At 41.6% G+C, this 23,680-nt stretch overlaps 1 protein-coding gene across 1 annotated transcript; it reads left to right on the forward strand.

Moving 5' to 3' along the window:
• The first annotated feature begins 118 nt into the window (after nt 1-118).
• Nucleotides 119-22,937, forward strand: LOC138968263 (sorting nexin-5-like). The gene is made up of 13 exons (XM_070340826.1): nt 119-266; nt 1,625-1,900; nt 2,425-2,555; nt 3,653-3,728; nt 8,030-8,113; nt 9,064-9,138; nt 14,879-14,909; nt 17,938-18,022; nt 18,808-18,847; nt 19,823-19,909; nt 20,331-20,420; nt 22,187-22,252; nt 22,620-22,937. The coding sequence occupies exons 1-13, from the start codon at nt 258-260 to the stop codon at nt 22,755-22,757; spliced, it is 1,188 nt and encodes a 395-aa protein (XP_070196927.1). The 5' UTR covers nt 119-257; the 3' UTR covers nt 22,758-22,937.
• Nucleotides 22,938-23,680: the final 743 nt, after the last annotated feature.

The following is a 23,680-nucleotide window of genomic DNA, read 5'->3' on the forward strand; positions in this document are numbered from 1 at the left end:
ATCCAAAATTATCCTACGGATTGTTAAAAACTTTGATTAATATACAAAAGTAAGACAAACTATGACTTTTCATTTGTAACGACAGATTATTGAGTACGGCAAAGGAGACCTCCCCGACCTCCCTGCTCTCGCGAGTTCGCGTGTTACTTCATTTTGGACAATATACGAATTTCCTGTTTGTGAATTTCCCGAAGAGAAGGAAGCAGTGTACACCAACCAGTGCTGGATCGAACTCGACAAAACTTTTTCCAGCAAACATGTCAAACGTAAGACGTGTAGTCCTTTCTCCCAAAATAGACAAAGAGCATAACTCGTGTTGTTGTTTTGTTCTCTTTGATTTTCTTACTTATTTTTGATGGATAACATTATTGTTAAGTTTGAAGTTAGTTTTTCATGGCTGCTGCTGCCTGCATACGCCCCCTTGTTAGCCTTGTAGTTAGTCATGTTTGTAGCTACAGGACTGAACCGCATCTAAACATGAACAGTTCACGTTCTTCATCAGAAAACCGTGTATTTATAACTGTTGACATATTCAGTTTTGTTTTAATCACTGGTTTCTAGTTGGAATGGGATTTATTCATTCACAGTTTTGGTTAAGACTTAAGGTTTTCCATTTGTTTTTGTTTTGTTGTTGTTTTTGTGAAAAAAAGGATTGTGTGCATGCAGCAAAAAACCATGAGAGTGAGGACATTATTATAATAAAGGTTTTAACATTGAATGTGACAAAAAAAGTTAAAAATTAGACACTTATAAATCTGTGGCAGTTTGATAATGTTCTATTATTATTTCATCAATTTTTTTTTTTGGGGGGGGGTAATTTTTTTAAAGGGGGGTGGGCAGGGGATGGGGGGAGGGTGAGGAAAGGTAATTGTAAGTTGTTTAGATAATATTGGTGGTTGGACTTGGAGGTACTCTTTCATTTTACTTTTCTGACATTTTAAACGAATAGTGAAAATGTCAAATGCCCATGCATTAGATACATGTATCTCTTCCACAATTAAACTCTTAACGTAAGAGCTATGTATGCCTTAAAACCAACATTATATTTTAGCCATGCTAGTCAGACAGATTATGCCTGACCAAATATGATATGATATGTATAATGAGAAGATGAACACATAGCTTCCGTGCATCCTTTGAAGGTTTAGTATTGTAGTTTGTTAAATGTTCCTATTATTAACCTATCTTATTTTGCTTGTTCTTTTACTTCTGTTCCATCAGTTTCCATTTCAATATAAGCTCAGAACTTGGTTTGTACTCAGCCAGAAAAATGGGAGGGGGGGGGGGGGGTGCTGGGTAGTTCAGTTGGTAAAGGGCGCTGGACTCGTGATCCGTGGGTCAGACAGACACGGATCAACTTTATGTGCAGACTTAGAGATGATACCCATGTTCCGCCCCCGTGTCACAACTGTAGCACATAAAAGACCTCGGGTCATTCTGCCATAAGTGCAATTAGGTGGCTGATTACACCTATACATGCACACACCTGGCTAGCGCAGCTCTGTTGCTGCTAGCTTTCCACTGGAAGGAAGCAGCCCTAATTTCCCAGTGATGGGACAATCTGAAAATGAAATTGAAAATTATGACATTAAAAATGAAAATGAAATTGAATTTTTTTTTTCAGGATGAAGAATCTCCTACGGTACCTTTTGAGGACTCCGATGACCCAGACCAGGAAGACGATGGAGGTTTCACCCAAGATGTCACCATCAACACCGGAACCTTGCCTCTTTTCCGCGTGTCGGTGACGGAGGCGGTGAAAGATGGTCTCAGTTTACAGTTCACCATCATGGCAACGAGAATCGAGGGCGACCGGGGTCTCGTCGTCTCACGCCAGTTTGAGGACTTGGAATGGCTGCATCACCAGCTGGTGGCAGGAAATGACACTGAAGGAATCATAGTGGGTGATAGTACTATAAATACATGTTTGTTTGATTATTTGTTTTGATAGTGGGTTTTTTTAAATCTGTCTCTTTGTTTGTTTTTTCATCTTTTGACACAAAAAAGTCTGCCCTCGAAGGGAAATAAGAGAGAAATTAATTTCTTCAGATTTTTTGCACTGAGCCTCTGCTGTACGTCTCTGTAGAACAAAGACATATACTGATATAGTGTTTGTTCTTTCCAGCCATTGAATAGATCTACAAAACAATCTTTGTGCAAAATGTTCAAAGCTAACATGCCACACCAAGTTGCCAGTCAGACTTGGTGCACCAAGTATACTAACCATAGAATGATAGCGACCAGATGAGTATTGGCTGCAAAAATAATTTCAAAAATTACAACATAATCCAAGTTAATTGTTACGTTTGATGAGTTTGTAGTGAGTTTTGAGAGTTACTTTGCTGGAATAAGGAAGTATCCTCGTCTTTATGCGCAACTAGGGTTGTTTCCTCCCTTTGTTCAAATTTTCTTTGCTTTCACAAGGTACCACCTCTGCCGATGCGACCAGAGTTTGACCCAAAGAGTGCGGAGTCCAAGACCAAAAAACAACTGGGTTCTGACTGCAATATCCTCAGGCCTGATGACTTTGACTTGGAGTGCAAAGCAGTTGAGAAGTAAGAACATTTTCATCTCGATGCGAGAGAGTTTTTAAAAGCTTTAAACATGTCGCTTAAGGCGGTCCTTTATTGAGCCCGAAGTCGACTTCGCGAAGTCTTTTTACCACAAACGCTGTGATGAAGCTCTGTGCGGCCAGCTTTGTGAAGTATACTTCGCGTAGTCGACTTCGCCCAATAGTCTCCTGTCCGCCCAGCGACCTTCCCCTTGACCCTGCTTGTGACCTCGATGTTTTTTGTCCCCGCAAGGGGTACGGTACTCTCTAAGCACCCAAAACCTCAAAGAGAGATAACTGGCGGAAACCTTCCTATTGTAGTCTCCTGTGTGACGGCTTACTAATACTAGTGCCAAAACCTCATAATTGTAATTATCAAGGGAAAATTAGTAATTTTCCCTTGATAATTACCATTTTCACGTGTTACTTACTAATTTTTTCCGGAAAGTTACTAATTTTTCCGGAAAAATTAGTAACTTTCACCTGTTAATTACTAATTTTTAGTTTTGGCTCACTTCCTGACAGATTGGCCCGATTGCTAGTGCCGAAACTAAAAATTAGTCATTTTCCCGTGAAAATTAGTAACTAACAGATGAAAACAGTAACTGACAGCGTTAATTAGTAATTATCACGTGATAATGGGTAACACCAGGTTTTGGCACTAGTAAGCCGTCATACTCCTGTCCGCCCAGCCGACCTTCCCCTTGACCCTGCTTGTGACCTCGATGTTTTTTGCCCCCGCAAGGGGCACGCACCCAAAACCTCAGAGAGATAACTGGCGGAAACCTTCCTATTAATGACAGGCTTTACAGACACTCTTAGAAACAGAGATTATAAAGGTACTTTTCTGAATGAACTTGTAGACACTGCAGTTTCCCCAAAAATGTTAGCCACATATATGGTTGATGTTTACACCGTTTAATACTCAGGGGATATTCTTCTGTGAATTACATTCAGCATACAGCTTTCAAACTATTTTTTATAGAGAATTCGCATTGAGTTCTAACCAGCTTGTATTGAAAATGTGCGTTGTGAATGTTAATGTGAAAAGGTGATAACGTTAACTCCTTTGTTTAACTCCATTGTTTTGGGTTTCTCTAGGTATTTGTCACTGATGCTGTCCCACCAGACTTTTGGACGAGACAAGAATTTGGAAACATTTTTGTGTGAGAAAGAAGTAAGGTTTTTCCCCCCTATTTTTTCCTTTTTTTTTTTACTGAAAATGTACCGCAGTAATAAAGAAGCTGTGTGCATGTTTAATTCAGAGGTAGATTTGCAACACATATAGATCTAGAATAACGGTAACTGTAAAATAATAATTTAATAAAATTGTCCATTTCTTTCTTTCTTTCTTTATTTGGTGTTTAACGTTGTTTTCAACCGTTCAAATTGTCCATTATTGGTATTTGTCCATGATATAGGTGAAAAGGTTTAGGCAAAAGAAGTACATTTATTTATTTTTATTTATTTATTTATTTTTATTCTTTTTTTTCTTTTTTTTCCCTTCTCAACCCGTTAATTAGGCTGTTGATTTAAAAATGTAAGAAATTGATTGATAAAGAAAAAAGACCTATGAAGAAAAATACCTGTAAAAATATATATATTCTTTTTTTTATAAAAAATAACTAGGAACAAATGCAAATGAGCAGGGTAGTAGCAACCTGCATGCACGAGGATGTATGCACGTGAGTGATATTTGTAAATGTGTATTATTATAATATCATCTTTGTATTTATATTATTGAAATTGTTATATCTCGATGTACAGCGCTAAGAGCATAGTTAAATTTGTGAAGCGGCGCTATATAAGCTATCTTTATTATTATTTATTATTAACTGAGGTAAACATTTTTTTATTAAAATACAAAATTAAATTAAAAAGATAAAGAAGCTGTCAGCGTGTGCGCATGAGGTGTAAGGCATTGGGAGATTTTACGATTCTTGCTGAATATGCTTTTCATAGCTGGGGTTTGGGGAACTGTCTAGAGACTGAGCGTAAAGGAATCTGCTTTTCATAGCTGGGGTTTGGGGAACTGTCTAGAGACTGAGCGTAAAGGAATCTGCTTTTCATAGCTGGGGTTTGGGGAACTGTCTAGAGACTGAGCGTAAAGGAATCTGCTTTTCATAGCTGGGGTTTGGGGAACTGTCTAGAGACTGAGCGTAAAGGAATCTGCTTTTCATAGCTGGGGTTTGGGGAACTGTCTAGAGACTGAGCGTAAAGGAATCTGCTTTTCATAGCTGGGGTTTGGGGAACTGTCTAGAGACTGAGCGTAAAGGAATCTGCTTTTCATAGCTGGGGTTTGGGGAACTGTCTAGAGACTGAGTGTAAAGGAATCTGCTTTTCATAGCTGGGGTTTGGGGAACTGTCTAGAGACTGAGCGTAAAGGAATCTGCTTTTCATAGCTGGGGTTTGGGGAACTGTCTAGAGACTGAGTGTAAAGGAATCTGCTTTTCATAGCTGGGGTTTGGGGAACTGTCTAGAGACTGAGCGTAAAGGAATCTGCTTTTCATAGCTGGGGTTTGGGGAACTGTCTAGAGACTGAGCGTAAAGGAATCTGCTTTTCATAGCTGGGGTTTGGGGAACTGTCTAGAGACTGAGCGTAAAGGAATCTGCTTTTCATAGCTGGGGTTTGGGGAACTGTCTAGAGACTGAGCGTAAAGGAATGTGCTTTTCATAGCTGGGGTTTGGGGAACTGTCTAGAGACTGAGCGTAAAGGAATCTGCTTTTCATAGCTGGGGTTTGGGGAACTGTCTAGAGACTGAGCGTAAAGGAATCTGCTTTTCATAGCTGGGGTTTGGGGAACTGTCTAGAGACTGAGCGTAAAGGAATCTGCTATTCATAGCTGGGGTTTGGGGAACTGTCTAGAGACTGAGTGTAAAGGAATCTGCTTTTCATAGCTGGGGTTTGGGGAACTGTCGAGAGACTGAGCGTAAAGGAATCTGCTTTTCATAGCTGGGGTTTGGGGAACTGTCTAGAGACTGAGTGTAAAGGAATCTGCTTTTCATAGCTGGGGTTTGGGGAACTGTCTAGAGACTGAGTGTAAAGGAATCTGCTTTTCATAGCTGGGGTTTGGGGAACTGTCTAGAGACTGAGTGTAAAGGAATCTGCTTTTCATAGCTGGGGTTTGGGGAACTGTCTAGAGACTGAGTGTAAAGGAATCTGCTTTTCATAGCTGGGGTTTGGGGAACTGTCTAGAGACTGAGTGTAAAGGAATCTGCTTTTCATAGCTGGGGTTTGGGGAACTGTCTAGAGACTGAGTGTAAAGGAATCTGCTTTTCATAGCTGGGGTTTGGGGAACTGTCGAGAGACTGAGCGTAAAGGAATGTGCTTTTCATAGCTGGGGTTTGGGGAACTGTCGAGAGACTGAGCGTAAAGGAATGTGCTTTTCATAGCTGGGGTTTGGGGAACTGTCGAGAGACTGAGCGTAAAGGAATGTGCTTTTCATAGCTGGGGTTTGGGGAACTGTCGAGAGACTGAGCGTAAAGGAATGTGCTTTTCATAGCTGGGGTTTGGGGAACTGTCGAGAGACTGAGCGTAAAGGAATGTGCTTTTCATAGCTGGGGTTTGGGGAACTGTCTAGAGACTGAGCGTAAAGGAATGTGCTTTTCATAGCTGGGGTTTGGGGAACTGTCTAGAGACTGAGCGTAAAGGAATGTGCTTTTCATAGCTGGGGTTTGGGGAACTGTCGAGAGACTGAGCGTAAAGGAATGTGCTTTTCATAGCTGGGGTTTGGGGAACTGTCGAGAGACTGAGCGTAAAGGAATGTGCTTTTCATAGCTGGGGTTTGGGGAACTGTCGAGAGACTGAGCGTAAAGGAATGTGCTTTTCATAGCTGGGGTTTGGGGAACTGTCTAGAGACTGAGCGTAAAGGAATGTGCTTTTCATAGCTGGGGTTTGGGGAACTGTCTAGAGACTGAGCGTAAAGGAATGTGCTTTTCATAGCTGGGGTTTGGGGAACTGTCGAGAGACTGAGCGTAAAGGAATGTGCTTTTCATAGCTGGGGTTTGGGGAACTGTCTAGAGACTGAGCGTAAAGGAATGTGCTTTTCATAGCTGGGGTTTGGGGAACTGTCTAGAGACTGAGCGTAAAGGAATGTGCTTTTCATAGCTGGGGTTTGGGGAACTGTCTAGAGACTGAGCGTAAAGGAATCTGCTTTTCATAGCTGGGGTTTGGGGAACTGTCTAGAGACTGAGCGTAAAGGAATCTGCTTTTCATAGCTGGGGTTTGGGGAACTGTCGAGAGACTGAGCGTAAAGGAATGTGCTTTTCATAGCTGGGGTTTGGGGAACTGTCTAGAGACTGAGCGTAAAGGAATGTGCTTTTCATAGCTGGGGTTTGGGGAACTGTCGAGAGACTGAGTGTAAAGGAATGTGCTTTTCATAGCTGGGGTTTGGGGAACTGTCGAGAGACTGAGCGTAAAGGAATGTGCTTTTCATAGCTGGGGTTTGGGGAACTGTCTAGAGACTGAGCGTAAAGGAATGTGCTTTTCATAGCTGGGGTTTGGGGAACTGTCTAGAGACTGAGTGTAAAGGAATGTGCTTTTCATAGCTGGGGTTTGGGGAACTGTCTAGAGACTGAGTGTAAAGGAATGTGCTTTTCATAGCTGGGGTTTGGGGAACTGTCTAGAGACTGAGCGTAAAGGAATGTGCTTTTCATAGCTGGGGTTTGGGGAACTGTCTAGAGACTGAGCGTAAAGGAATGTGCTTTTCATAGCTGGGGTTTGGGGAACTGTCGAGAGACTGAGTGTAAAGGAATGTGCTTTTCATAGCTGGGGTTTGGGGAACTGTCGAGAGACTGAGTGTAAAGGAATGTGCTTTTCATAGCTGGGGTTTGGGGAACTGTCTAGAGACTGAGCGTAAAGGAATCTGCTTTTCATAGCTGGGGTTTGGGGAACTGTCTAGAGACTGAGCGTAAAGGAATCTGCTTTTCATAGCTGGGGTTTGGGGAACTGTCTAGAGACTGAGTGTAAAGGAATCTGCTATTTCTAATTTGTCAGGCCTTTGTGTGTCTGTCTCGCTGTGTTTGGGGGTGGAGGGTGATTTGATTGGTCTGTCATGACTGCACATATAATGATGCAATCTGTCCAATATAGATACCCAGAATCTTACAGACAATAATTCCTGATAGTCCGTCGGTCTGTTAGGTGTCCATTGCTGCTTGTTTGTTTGTTTGAGTTTTTTTGTTTCTTTCTAATGCTTTGTTGCTCAAATCAGTATATAATGTTTGTTGTAGCACATTGGTACATGTATCAGAACTTTCTTAGTGGTATTTCATAATGATGCAACAAATCTTGTCTGTTCTTGGGCATAGAAGAAGGGCCAGATGAAAAAGAAAAACAGACCACTACTTTTTCAAGCACCCTCATAATATAAATAACAGTCTTGTCTGGTCTTAATTGTCTTTGTCTGGTCTGTTCTGGTCTGGTCTTAATGTCTTGTCATGTCATGGTAATCACAGCTCTGTATTGTCCTTGGTGCAGGCTCCCGTCCGCACCAAAGTGTCGAAGGGAATCATGGGCTGGCTCTCCACCACCATCGATTCTGCCAGGAAAAGTCAACACAAGGTGAGTTTCAAGCTGTCATCGTTAAAGGCACACGCCTGCTCAAACCGTGAACACAGACATTTTTTGACAACTTTTATATTGACCCAAAGCATAAAATATGCATCATCAATTTTAAATACTCATTGTATGTTTTGCTGTCAACTTTTGGAGATATTTGTCCCTACATAGCAGGTGGCCTGTCGTGCAATGTATTTTTAATTAGACAATAGACAGGGACAAGGGTATGTTTTCCTGTATGTTGAGGTGTCCTCTCATCAGAGGGGTCTCACATCACAGGTTTCAATGTATTTAAAAAACTTTTGTTCTCTTAACGGCTTTTTCCCTATAAAGCCTGTTATAGATTGTCAGATAGTAGGGAATGTTACACGCATTGCACAGTCAAGCCTACCCAGAGGACCAACTATCCATAACAACCACCTTTTCAGTACAAATGTTTTTTGTGCTCTATAAATCACATTCACATAGCGACCACCTGCCTGTAACAACCACTTTTACTCAGCCCCCCGGGCGGGGATGTAGCTCAGTCGGTAGCGCGCTGGATTTGAATCCAGTTGGCCGCTGTCAGCGTGAGTTCGTCCCCACTGTCGGCGAGAGATTTATTTCTCAGAGTCAACTTTGTGTGCAGACTCTCCTCGGTGTCCGAACACCCCCGTGTGTACATGCAAGCACAAGACCAAGTGCGCACGAAAAAGATCCTGTAATCCATGTCAGAGTTCGGTGGGTTATAGAAACACGAAAATACCCAGCATGCTTCCTCCGAAGGCGGCGTACGGCTGCCTAAATGGCGGGGTAAAAACGTTCATACACGTAAAAGCCGTGGGAGTTTCAGCCCATGAACGAACAAACAAACAAACAAACAAACAAACTCAGCCCCTTGAGTGGTCATTATTGACAGGTTCGACTGTATATATTTTTTGGTCTGATGCCTGTGTCTTGTATCTCTTGTGTAGGATATTGACGACTACTTCGGCAAGCAGAGAGTGTGGGCAGTGGAGTATACCAGAGTATCCAGAGAAGCGTCGTTGGTAAGGACAATTGATTTTGCACTTCATATTAGAACGTTTGACAGTTTGTGTGTTTTCAGTTTTGATGCTTGGTCTTTGTTTGCTGTTGTTTGTGGCTTAAAGTTTTATGCACGTCTAAATCCTTGAGTTCATCTAATGTCACATACTTGCTAGTTGCTAGAATCAATCAGTTCTGCTTGTGCCATGTTATTGATCCTAAAATATCTTCTTTTTACTCCAAAAGTGTGAATATTGTTTTTGTGTTTTTATACAAAAAACATTTTGAGTTTATAGAGTGATCATATTGTTAGGACTTATTTTGAAGGGTTTAGAAATAGATGCTTAGTCAGAGATTTTTATTAAAGCCTTTCTAGCGCATTAATATTAGTTTGTGAGCAGGAGATGGGGGGGGGGGGGGGGGGGGGGGGGTGGCAGCATGCTGAATTCATGTTATATTTCTCGTGAGAAGAAAAAAACCTTGATGTAATTTGTACATCTGCGCAAAAAAGGAAAAATGTTAACAATTTGATATTCAGATAGAGAACTGCAGTGGGACTGTTGGTGACAGAGTATATAGAGGGCCCCAAAGGGTTTAAAATCGTGATCGTGATTGGCGTTTTTTGACCTTTCTGTGACCGTGATTGCCGAAATTTCCATTTCTGTGATCGTGATGGGACTTTGCTCGTGATCCGTGATGACAAAAAAATCAAGTCTCGTGATCGTGATCGTCATTTGTTTTCGTGATCGTGATGGGCATTATTGCAAAGCATTTTATTTTCAACGTACATTTTTCACAGCTGTATCACTCTATGATCCTCTATTCGTCAAGGAACCAATCCCGATTGAAGGGAAGCAACAACACATTCAGAAATATGATTTTGACAGCGATTGCTTCCCTTTAAGAGAACCAATCACACAAAAAAAGAGATCCAATCAGAAGGCGAATTGCAAAAGTCTGCCAAACTTCATCCAATGGAAGGGCTTCGTGCTAAAGTTTTGAGTGCATTCAGTCAAATTCGAATTCGAAGATCAAAAATGGCGTGCAGCGGTACTGTCATCAAACTTCTGTTATATTTTATGGATTCAAGCCAGACCAAAGCATGCGGCGAGAATGCCTTCCTTGATAGAAAGGTACGGCTACGGGTCCGTCTTTCCGAAGACGAAATGTCAAGGTATGTTGATCTATTCAGGGCCGGACTAGGTAAGTACTAGGGGGGGTTACAGATGGGGGTCCAGGGAGCAAAGCCCTTTGGTGGGGGTCCAGGGGGCGAAGCCCCCTTGGTGCGGGTTGCAAGGGGGCAAAGCCCCCTTGAAGCTGAACGTTTTTTGATGTTTCTGGAGGGAAAGGAAGCCTCTCCTTGAACGAAAAAGGTAAATTCGACAGCAAGCTGAAAAGGCAATGAAGAAGAATTGAGATTGTAAGGACTCATACTTTTCATCACAAAAATCGTTGAAGAAAAATGTCTTTCGAAAGGGGGTGAGAGGTGCGATTTCTCCTCGGATTTCATGATGATCCAGATGCAGCAACGTGGACACGCTTGGCATAGATTCTAATTGTCGCTTCTTTGCATTAAGCTTGGATTTATTTTAGCGGCTGTAAACTTATCAACAATGGGTTAAATTCAGGAACTATGGCGGGGAGACGTGCCAGTTTGGGTCACTTGATCCTCATGTCAAAGTCGATCAAAATCATGTTCGTTGGGGATTTTGTTATCATAGACTCTACCATCACACATACATGTACTTTAATTTCAATCCACCCAATACTTTTTGAGAAAATGGGTTTAAAAGATTTAGCTCTGGAGATGTGAAATTGTGCAAGTATATATTCATGTGTGTGAGTGAGGGTGTGGGAGTTGAATGTGTATGAGTGTATATTCCTTCACCCACCTTCATGATCCGTAGACTGACCGTTAGTCAGGATTATAGACTCTACCATCACACATACATGTACTTTAATTTCAATCCACCCAATGACGGGCGCTGTGGCGTGGTGGTAAGACGTCGGCCTCTTAATCGGAAGGTCGAGGGTTCGAATCCCGGTCGCTGCCGCCTGGTGGGTTAAGTGTGGAGATTTTTCCGATCTCCCAGGTCAACTTATGTGCAGACCTGCTAGTGGCTTATCCCCCTTCGTGTGTACACGCAAGCACAAGACCAAGTGCGCACGGAAAAGATCCTGTAATCCATGTCAGAGTTCGGTGGGTTATAGAAACACGAAAATACCCAGCATGCTTCCTCCGAAAGCGGCGTATGGCTGCCTTAATGGCGGGGTAAAAACGGCCATACACGTAAAATTCCACTCGTGCAAAAACACGAGTGTACGTGGGAGTTTCAGTCCACGAACGCAGAAGAAGAAGAAGATCCACCCAATAGTTTTTGAGAAAATGGGTTTAAAAGATTTAGCTCTGGAAATGTGAAATTGTGCAAGTATATATATTCATGTGTGTGAGTGAGGGTGTGGGAGTTGAATGTGTATGAGTGCAGGGGCGGATTAGGGGGGGTGTTACAGGGGTTCCGGAACCCCCCCCCCCCCCCCCCCCCCCCGGCTGTCAAAAAAAAAATTAATACTAACTTTAAAAGAAATAACGAGTGGCTGCTGACACCAGTTGATCATGTTTAAAATCAGGGATAAGCCATAAATTGTTCATAAAATAGCTAAATCTCTTCAGCTTCTGGGGGGCTAAGCCCCCCAGACCCCCCAACGGGGCCTTGCCCATGTACCCCACAAGGTCTACCCCTGGACCCCAGGTTGTAACCCACCCCCACCTCCCCTCTGGCTTAACTGCTCCGCCCCTGGAGTGTATATTCCTGTGAGTGTCTGTATGAGAGAGAGAGAGCGAGAGAAAAAACAATGAAAACAACATTCTTGTAATTGTTACTGATTACAAATCATGATATGTATTTCTATGTGTGAATGAAACAGAATTAAAAAAATAATAATAAACAAGTCGCGTAAGGCGAAAATACAACATTTAGTCAAGTAGCTGTCGAACTCACAGAATGAAACTGAACGCAATGCAACGCAGCAAGACCGTATACTCGTAGCATCGTCAGTCCACCGCTCACGGAATAGGCAGTGAAATTGACAAGAAGAGCGGTGTAGTAGTTGCGCTGGGAAGGATAGCACGCTTTTCTGTACCTCTCTTCGTTTTAACTTTCTGAGCGTGTTTTTAATCCAAACATATCATATCTATATGTTTTTGGAATCAGGAACCGACAAGGAATAAGATGAAAGTGTTTTTAAATTGATTTGGAAAATTTAATTTTGATAATAATTTTTATATATTTAATTTTCAGAGCTTGTTTTTAATCCAAATATAACATATTTATATGTTTTTGGAATCAGCAAATGATGGAGAATAAGATAAACGTAAATTTGGATCGTTTTATAAAAAACATATTTTTGTTACAATTTTCAGATTTTTAATGACCAAAGTCATTAATAAATTTTTAAGCCACCACGCTGAAATGCAATACCGAAGTCCGGGCTTCGTCGAACATTACCCGACCAAAATTTCAACCAATTTGGTTGAAAAATGAGGGCGTGACAGTGCCGCCGCAACTTTCACGAAAAGCCGGATATGACGTCATCAAAGACATTTATCAAAAAAATGAAAAAAAAACGTTCGGGGATTTCATACCCAGGAACTCTCATGTCAAATTTCATAAAGATCGGTCCAGTAGTTTAGTCTGAATCGCTCTACACACACACACACACACACAGACAGACACACACACACACACACACGCACATACACCACGACCCTCGTCTCGATTCCCCCCTCTATGTTAAAACATTTAGTCAAAACTTGACTAAATGTAAAAAGTGCAACAGTTGTTACTTTGTGTTGAATAAACAATAGATCCAGAGGAGCGAATAACTGTGTGGTTGTGTTTACTTTGACACGTGCTTTCTGTACCTGCAACTTTTACCGTGACCGTGATTTGCCACTGGTGTTCGTGATCGTGAAAACAAAAATCAAGGTAACTGTGATCGTGAAAGCTAAAATTTCCCTTCCCGTGATCGTGATGATACCCCCCCTTTGGGGCCCTCTATATATTGGACTCTGAACATGGGCTGTGTTCATGTTACTGAAGCACATTTTGTCTCTGCTTTTACAGGAAACTTAATTTTGACGGGATCCAGAAAAAGTAAAAATTAAGAATGAATGAAGCTGGAAAAAGGTGCTGTAAACAGCTTAGCTAGTCTGACAAACTAATGTACACATTTTGTATGCAAACTGTCATCAGTTTGGGTAGCAGTGGTGTCATCAGTTTGGGTAGCAGTGCTGTCATCAGTTTGGGTAGCAGTGCTGTCATCAGTTTGGGTAGCAGTGGTGTCATCAGTTTGGGTAGCAGTGGTGTCATCAGTTTGGGTAGCAGTGGTGTCATCAGTTTGGGTAGCAGTGGTGTCATCAGTTTGGGTAGCAGTGGTGTCATCAGTTTGGGTAGCAGTGGTGTCATCAGTTTGGGTAGCAGTGCTGTCATCAGTTTGGGTAGCAGTGCTGTCATCAGTTTGGGTAGCAGTGCTGTCATCAGTTTGGGTAGCAGTGGTGTCATCAGTTTGGGTAGCAGTGGTGTCATCAGTTTGGGTAGCAGTGCTGTCATCAGTTTGGGTAGCAGTGGTGTCATCAGTTTGGGTAGCAGTGGTGTCATCAGTTTGGGTAGCAGTGGTGTCATCAGTTTGGGTAGCAGTGGTGTCATCAGTTTGGGTAGCAGTGCTGTCATCAGTTTGGGTAGCAGTGGTGTCATCAGTTTGGGTAGCAGTGGTGTCATCAGTTTGGGTAGCAGTGCTGTCATCAGTTTGGGTAGCAGTGGTGTCATCAGTTTGGGTAGCAGTGGTGTCATCAGTTTGGGTAGCAGTGCTGTCATCAGTGTGGGTAGCAGTGCTGTCATCAGTTTGGGTAGCAGTGGTGTCATCAGTTTGGGTAGCAGTGGTGTCATCAGTTTGGGTAGCAGTGGTGTCATCAGTTTGGGTAGCAGTGGTGTCATCAGTTTGGGTAGCAGTGCTGTCATCAGTTTGGGTAGCAGTGGTGTCATCAGTTTGGGTAGCAGTGCTGTCATCAGTTTGGGTAGCAGTGGTGTCATCAGTTTGGGTAGCAGTGGTGTCATCAGTTTGGGTAGCAGTGCTGTCATCAGTTTGGGTAGCAGTGCTGTCATCAGTTTGGGTAGCAGTGCTGTCATCAGTGTGGGTAGCAGTGCTGTCATCAGTTTGGGTAGCAGTGCTGTCATCAGTTTGGGTAGCAGTGCTGTCATCAGTTTGGGTAGCAGTGGTGTCATCAGTTTGGGTAGCAGTGCTGTCATCAGTTTGGGTAGCAGTGCTGTCATCAGTTTGGGTAGCAGTGGTGTCATCAATTTGGGTAGCAGTGCTGTCATCAGTGTGGGTAGCAGTGCTGTCATCAGTTTGGGTAGCAGTGCTGTCATCAGTTTGGGTAGCAGTGCTGTCATCAGTTTGGGTAGCAGTGCTGTCATCAGTTTGGGTAGCAGTGCTGTCATCAGTTTGGGTAGCAGTGCTGTCATCAGTTTGGGTAGCAGTGGTTGCTGTTTGATTTATAGAGTATTGCTCCACTAGATTAGAGTTTCAATGTTTTATGATTTAATAGACTAGCTAGCACCCCAGCAGATAAGAGCTTTAGTGTTTTTGTGATTTAATTAATAGACTAATAGCACCCCAGCAGATATGAGCTTTGGTGTTTTTGTGATTTAATAGACTTATAGCACCCAGTAGATTAGAGCTTGAGTGTTTTTGGTTTGTTTTCAGAATTTTAATAAAGTTACCCAAAGTCAGTGGCGTGAGTACCCTCTTTCTATCCCTTTGTGTACTACATATCTGACAAGTCTTCCTGTGTGCTTTTATGCATGTTTTGTTCTGTTTCATTGTGTGTGGTTTTTTTGTTTGTTTCATTTTTAAATGTGGATTGTTTGTGTTCAAAGTACAGTGGTACCTGCAATGTGAGGTCCCTCTGATGAGAGGACGCCTTCCAAGAGAGGACACCTTTTCTTGTCCCAGTGGAACTGCTCTTTTAAAACACCTCAATTTAAGACTTCCTCGATCCCTTTTAAGACTCTGTTTTCTCAGACTTTGTGTTAAATACTCGCTGTAAATTTACCTTCATTTTAAGCCTTCCTCCTTTTTAGGCAAGATTTTCTTAGGTGTTTTATTGAGTCACTTGAGAAAAAGTGACTCTATGTAATCGGTCAGTGTTAGTCTGTCCGGCCGGCCATCCGGCCGGCCGGCCGGCCGGCCGGCCGTCCGTAGACACCACCTTAACGTTAGACTTTTCTCGGAAACTATCAAAGCGATCGGGCTCATATTTTGTTTAGTCATGACCTCCAATGACCTCTACACTTTAACGATGGTTTCGTTGACCTTTGACCTTTTTCAAGGTCACAGGTCAGCGTCAAAGGAAAAATTAGACATTTTATATCTTTGACAAAGTTCATCGGATGTGATTGAAACTTTGTAGGATTATTCTTTACATCAAAGTATTTACATCTGTAGCCTTTTACGAACGTTATCAGAAAAACAAGGGAGATAACTAGCCTTTTCTGTTCGGCAACACACAACTTAACGTTGGGCTTTTCTCGGAAACTATAAAAGTGACCGGGCTCAAATTTTATGTGAACGTGACTCATTGTGTTGTGAATAGCAATTTCTTCCTGTCCATCTGATGCCTCATATAATATTCAGAACTGCGAAAGTGACTCGATCGAGCGTTTGCTCTTCTTGTTAAAGGTCTAAAAAGATGGAGTGACTGTACCAAATTCATGCATACCCATCAGAAGACACTGACAATGTAGGGGCACTTTGGGTTGATCCAATTAAGGGTGTCCTTTCATCGCAGGTACCTCTCTATATCAAATACATTTTCTGGAAATTCTCCTATTCTGTCGCCTGTGCAAGCTTCTCTTTGAAGGGCCCGCGCGTACTTTGAAAAAGAAATTTGTATTCGATGGGTGTGTTCATACTACTGTATATCATGTATTATTATTATTATTATTGTGATCATTTTTATGCGCCTAATCTAGATATAGCCCTAGGCTCTTACATATTAATTTCTGCCGTTTGAAATGGAATTTTTTACAGACAGACAGACAAACAGACATTGTTTACACACAATATATAACGCATTCACATCGGCCAGTAAAGCTCAGTAGCCTATTAGGCGAGCATTCACCTTTCACGGCCTTTATTCCAAGTCAAACGGGTATTTGGTGGACATTTTTATCTATGCCTATACATTTTTGCCAGGAAAGACCCTTTTGTCAATCGTGGGATCTTTAACGTGCACACCCCAATGTAGTGTACACGAAGGGACCTCGGTTTTTCGTCTCATCCGAAAGACTAGCACTTGAACCCACCACCTAGGTTAGGAAAGGGGGGAGAAAATTGCGGCCTGACCCAGGGTCGAACACGCAACCTCTCGCTTCCGAGCGCAAGTGCGTTACCACTCGGCCACCCAGTCCTTATATGTATGTCTTTTGTATATATCCTTGAATGTAACCCTATAATGTTTTCCAACAGATGCAGTACAGTGGAAACCCCCTTTTTAAGACCCCCCCCCCCCCCCCCAACTTAAGATTCTAAGACCCCCCAATTTAAGATTCCCTCCCTTTTAAGACCCTGTTTTCTCAGGTGTTCTGTTCATAACCTCTGTGAATTTACCGCCCTTTTGAGACTACCTGGCGATCCTTTTTAAGGCCTGAATTTCTCCGGTTTTTGGAGGTCTTAAAAGGGGGCTAAACTGTATTCCCCCCGCGTGTTAGGGGGAAGAATTTACCCGATGCTCCCCAGCATGTCGTAAGAGGCGACCAACGGATTCTGTTTCTCTTTTTACCCTTGTTAAGTGTTTTTTTTTATAGAATATAGTCAATTTTTGTAAAGATTTTAGTCAAGCAGTATGTATGGGCTCGTCACCACGAGGTTTACACGCTATATAAGTAATTGTTATTATTATTATTATTATTATTATTATGTAAGAAATGTTAAGTCCTTTGTACTGGAAACTTGCATTCTCCCAGTAAGGTCATATATTGTACTACGTTGCAAGCCCCTGGAGCAATTTTTTTATTAGTGCTTTTGTGAACAAGAAACAATTGACAAGTGGCTCTATCCCATCTCCCCCCTTTCCCCGTCGCGATATAACCTTCCTGGTTGAAAACGACGTTAAACACCAAATAAAGAAAGAAAGCTCCACTGTATTGTGGTTTCACACATAGCGATGAAGCATTGGTGGTCTTTTTCCAGAGGTAAAAATGCCCTTTGTTAACTAAAGATATCATTCTTCTTACGCACAAGATCATGTTTCCCGCCGCAGATCTCTCAAGGCTTTCACATGGAATAAGCTCAGAGCAACCTTTCACTTTTGTCACATACTAACAATCTGCAGCCTGGCAGCTTTCTGTGACGAGTTGATTTAGCAGATTGGCATAAATGTCACTTATGAATTTTTTGATTTTTTGTTTTAATGTCCACTTTGCTCAAGAAGCACCCATGCTTTTGAATTCTGGACATAACTCTGTCATGTTTTAATGGGTTATGGAAGAGTTGCTGATGATGAAAAGAATGTACATGTAATGATACAGTACCGTATGAGAAAGAATGTATTCCATGTGTTTGAGTGTACATGTTATGGGGGGGGGGGGGGGGGGGGCACCAGCATTGCAATGGCCCATGGGTTTCTGTTCATGAGAGGGACTGCTTTACCTTTAAATGATACAGAACTGCATGAGAAAGAGTGTATTTTTGAACGAACCATTACTGCATTTTTATGAGGCTGGGATCGATTGTCATGATGATGACTTGATCTGTCTGTTCAGGCCTGACTAGCGGTCTACAGCATCTGTCTACGTCTCTTTCTGCTACTCTGCCATTCAAGGATGACTCTACTAGAGCCGTGAACAAGTAAATATATGCAGCTGTATTTCAAATTTTTGAATTTTATTCGGGTGCCATTTATGGGATTCTACTCATTCTGCTTTGGTGTAGTTGTTTTCTTTGTTTTTCTGTCCTTGTTTTTTTTGTCTACCTCTCTTTCCACAACCCTGTCGTTCAAGGATGACTCTACTAGAGCCGTGAACAAGTAAATACATGCAGCTGTATTTTTATATATATATTTTTGTAGTGGGGTGCCGTTTGTGATGGGTATGGGCTTTTTCGCATTCTGGTTTGGTGTACACGGTAGTTGTTTTCTTCATTTTTCTCTCCTTGTTTTTTTTCTACATTTGTTCGTTTTACGTACTCTGCCACTAAAGTATGACTCTATTCAAGCTGTGAACAAGTAGAAATACACTCAAACCTGTCAATGAAGACCACCCAAGGATCCAACCAAAAGTGGTCGTTATAGACAGGTGGTCTGTCACTATGGAAAGGTGAATTATATAGAAAAAAACTCATGTGGGATCATTGGGAGTTGTCATTGTGGGAAGTTGGTCGCTTTTGAGAAGAAATCGCAAGGACAGGTTTTCTGCAGGGAAGGGAAAGAAACAGTGGCGTTCTTTAAAAAACAAAAATTGCAGCACTAATTCTCATAACAGAGACTTTTGAATAAGTTAGAGGACATACTTTGTTTCTTTGTTAGTTTATAGTTGTGTTGCCTTTCTATCTTTTTTTAACAATTTTGTTTTGTTATCTCAACCACATAGGTATACTGTATGATAAATGGGTTTCCTTTTCATATTATGTTCCAGGTTGACATTGAAGTTTGCTGAAGCTGTTGAAAGCTCTCGTGTAAGTTGCATTTGCATGTAGAACATAAACACATGACTGGAAACATTATGTTTGAAATGAATACACAATGTAAGGTGTTGCTGCTTTTGCCTTTGAACAATGTGTTTCTTTCTTTCTTTGGGGGCGGGGGGGGGAGGGGGAGGGGGGGGGTTGCATGTGTGTGTGCAAGAATAATAAGGACCTTGTGTTTGTCAAGCCTTCTGAGCAAAAAAGTACATGTTTAATAAATGTCATCTAAAGACAAACACATTTATAAAACAGTAATGTCTGCATGAAGATGAACAGCGAGACTTAAGTGGTTTTTTTTTACTGTTGCTTCAGAAACTGCAAGTTCTTGTTTTTTTTCTTTGATGGGTTTTGTTGATTTTTGTGTGAATACTGATTTAACTGTTAATGTTTTCTGTTTTTGAGTCACTTGAGAAAAAGTGACTCTATGTAATCGGTCAGTGTTAGTCTGTCCGGCCGGCCGGCCGGCCGGCCGTCCGTAGACACCACCTTAACGTTGGACTTTTCTCGGAAACTATCAAAGCGATCGGGCTCATATTTTGTTTAGTCGTGACCTCCAATGACCTCTACACTTTAACGATGGTTTCGTTGACCTTTGACCTTTTTCAAGGTCACAGGTCAGCGTCAAAGGAAAAATTAGACATTTTATATCTTTGACAAAGTTCATCGGATGTGATTGAAACTTTGTAGGATTATTCTTTACATCAAAGTATTTACATCTGTAGCCTTTTACGAACGTTATCAGAAAAACAAGGGAGATAACTAGCCTTTTCTGTTCGGCAACACACAACTTAACGTTGGGCTTTTCTCGGAAACTATAAAAGTGACCGGGCTCAAATTTTATGTGAACGTGACTCATTGTGTTGTGAATAGCAATTTCTTCCTGTCCATCTGATGCCTCATATAATATTCAGAACTGCGAAAGTGACTCGATCGAGCGTTTGCTCTTCTTGTTGTCATTCTTTTTAGAAAGGACTTGAAGCAGTCAGTCAGACAGACGAGAAGACTCTGGGGTTTGAACTCGACTTGTTGGCTCGCTACATGGATTCCGTTAAGGTGACTTCAGCCACGTAATTGATGTGTAGATTATTGAGGCAGAGTCACAAATACAGTGTGTGTGTGTGTGTGCATGCGTGTGTGTGTGGGGGGGGCTGTGCATGTGTGTTGTGTGTGTTGAGGCAGTCACAAATACCGTGTGTGTATGTGTGTGTGTGCATCTGTGCGTGTGTGTGTGGGGGGGGGGCTGTGCATGTGTCGGCGTAGGTGTGTGGGTGCATGTGCGCATGTGTGCATGCATGTGTGTGACAAGGAGAGAGAGAGAAAGCGTGTGTTAAAAGGGGGCTCCATAATATCTGTTCTGCAGTTGTCTTGAGAAAGTAGTTTTTATCATGAATCAGTTCACTTGCCTTTCTGTCTGTCTTTCGTGTGTGTCTAATTCAGCAATTAATTGACACTTTTGTTTCTCGTTTCCTCACAGGAGATGCTATTTCAGCGGACATGCCTCATGATCGTTTATGAAGATGCCTGCAAAGCCTTAGAAAAAGCCAAACCACAGAAAAAACAAGCAGTATGTATATCTTGTAGTTAAAAAAAAAAATTATCACCAGTGCTGGACTGATTGTGTAACCTCTGCGAACGCCAAGAAGAAGAAGAAGAAGTAGTTAAAAAAGAAACTAACGAGGATGAAAGTCTGTTTTGAAAAGTGTAATCTTTTGAGCTGAGGTGTTGTTTCTTGATTCGTGTATTTTGAAAATGACTTGCAAATTCATGATAAATCATCCCAAACAGTCTTGATTCTGATAGTTTGAAGAGAATTTGACTATTCATGCTAAAATCATCAAAGACAGTCAGAATTAAAAGGGTTTCAGTGTTCATAGCTATGTTTTATTTAATTATATCCACTTGCATTCAAAAATCTGTCAAACCATAAACAGCCATTGGCTGCCAGAGATTAAATAGATAACGGGGTTTTTTTCTGGTTTTTTTTCCTCCTAGTTTTATTATTACATTTAGTCAAGTTTTGACTAAATGTTTTAACATAGAGGGGGAATCGAAACGAGGGTCGTGGTGTATGTGTCTGTCTGTCTGTCTGTCTGTCTGTCTGTCTGTCTGTGCGTGTGTGTGTGTAGAGCGATTCTGACTAAACTACTGGACCGATCGTGGGCGGGGATGTAGCTCAGTCGGTAGCGCGCTGGATTTGTATCCAGTTGGCCGCTGTCAGCGTGAGTTCGTCCCCACGTTCGGCGAGAGATTTATTTCTCAGAGTCAACTTTGTGTGCAGACTCTCCTCGGTGTCCGAACACCCCCGTGTGTACACGCAAGCACAAGACCAAATGCGCACGAAAAAGATCCTGTAATCCATGTCAGAGTTCGGTGGGTTATAGAAACACGAAAATACCCAGCATGCTTCCTCCGAAAACGGCGTATGGCTGCCTAAATGGCGGGGTAAAAAACGGTCATACACGTAAAATTCCACTCGTGCAAAAAACACGAGTGTACGTGGGAGTTTCAGCCCACGAACGCAGAAGAAGAAGAAGACTGGACCGATCTTTATGAAATTTTACATGAGAGTTCCTGGGAATGATATCCCCGGACGTTTTTTTCATTTTTTCGATAAATGTCTTTGATGACGTCATATCCGGCTTTTTGTAAAAGTTGAGGCGGCACTGTCACACCCTCATTTTTCAATCAAATTGATTGAAATTTTGGCCAAGCAATCTTCGACGAAGGCCGGACTTCGGTATTGCATTTCAGCTTGGTGGCTTAAAAATTAATTAATGACTTTGGTCATTAAAAATCTGAAAATTGTAAAAAAAAAATAAAAAATTTATAAAACGATCCAAATTTACGTTCATCTTATTCTTCATCATTTCCTGATTCCAAAAACATATAAATATGTTATATTTGAATTAAAAACAAGCTCTGAAAATTAAAAATATAAAAATTATGATCAAAATTAAATTTTCGAAATCAATTTAAAAACACTTTCATCTTATTCCTTGTCGGTTCCTGATTCCAAAAACATATAGATATGATATGTTTGGATTAAAAACACGCTCAGAAAGTTAAAACGAAGAGAGGTACAGAAAAGCTTGCTATCCTTCTCAGCGCAACTACTACCCCGCTCTTCTTGTCAATTTCACTGCCTTTACCACAAGCGGTGGACTGACGATGCTACGAGTATACGGTCTTGCTAAAAAATTGCAATGCGTTCAGTTTCATTCTGTGAGTTCGACAACTTGACTAAATGTTGTATTTTCGCCTTACGCGACTTGTTGTTGCTAAAATTGCTTATTTTATTTTAAATTTAATATTGTTAATTTTGTTTTACAGGCAGAAGAAGCTAAGATTGCGGCAGAAGGTGCATACGCACACTGCTGTGAAAATGCCAAGAAAGAAGTAAGTACATGTATCTCTTATATCGCACAATCATTCAAGTACATGTATGCATGCAAGCACTTGCAGGACTGTACAAAATGACAATCACGCAGAAAAACATACACACACACACACACACACACACACACACACACACACACACACACACACACACACACACACACACACACACACACACACACACACACACACTCATTTACATTAATATGCTGAGACATGTGCACACACACGAACACACACACACACACACAGGAATATATTTCATATGATTGTACTAAATCCTTAGGACAGTCAGTCTGGTTGCTGCCTTATTTGGCTGGAAAGAAGTGTATGACGAAGACTGGACAAAAATAAATGTTTGTTGCAGCTGAAAACGTTCATGAGGCAACGCATACTGACAATGCAGGATGGATTGGTGGCCTTCACAGAATCACAGATCAGAACGTCGCGAGATGTGTACTCGAACCTCGTCCAGGTTTTGAAAGACGTTGAAGCAGAAGCTTAACTTGGTCAATGCACAATGTTGGTTTTTGGTTTTTGAGGATGAAATGGTCAATTTGTGTGCTCAGTGTTTTTTGTGTGTGATTGTAAAAGCGAAGGCATATTAACCTCAACATTTTGTATGTGCATCAATGCTAAAGTGAGAGAGAGAGAGAGAGAGAGAGAGAGAGAGAGAGAGAGAGAGAGAGAGAGAGAGAAGAGAGAGAGAGAGAGAGAGAGAGAGAGAGAGAGAGGGGGGAGGGAGAGAGAGAGGAGAGAGAGAGAAGGGAGGGAGGGAGAGAGGAGAGAGAGAGGAAGGGAGGGAGGGAGGGAGGGAGAGAGAGAGAGAGGGAGGGAGAGAGAGAGAGAGAGTGTGTGTGTGTGTGTGTTTGCAACCTGAATGTGTGTTTCTTCCACAATTTGCAGAGAGACAATATAAAACAAATATTCATTCATATAGTTGCTTATAATGAATTGTTTGTTTGGTTTTGGTTGCATGAAGCTACAAAGAAATGCTGTAAATAGTCAATATCATGTTGAAGCAATATTTTCCCAAATAAGGACCAGAATGTCATAAGTACATAATTATGTGTGATAAAATGATGTGAGCGAATTGCAGACATTTTGAGAAATTCTGTGCGAGGCGATATGTTGATGAGTGTATACAATACATGATCAAGTGTTATAGATGTGATAAATGAGTAAGTATCAGAGTGGCATTATTCTATGCTGTTGACAGAAATCAGATCATGAAGCGAGACGAGAAGAAAGTGTTTGTTCTCAGAGCATTCCATATGTGACCCTCCACCACGAAATGAGTCACATGTCACATTTGCATGATTTTCATATTTTTACATTTTCCTAAAGAGTTTTGTATGCTTTATCCAGTGGTGAAACCCGTTTTAGAAAAGAGCGAAAACTGTTTGAGTTATAAGCCTGTGACTGAGG

This window comes from Littorina saxatilis, linkage group LG6 (assembly GCF_037325665.1).
Source record: "Littorina saxatilis isolate snail1 linkage group LG6, US_GU_Lsax_2.0, whole genome shotgun sequence".
In the NCBI taxonomy this organism is placed as follows: Eukaryota; Metazoa; Mollusca; class Gastropoda; order Littorinimorpha; family Littorinidae; genus Littorina; species Littorina saxatilis.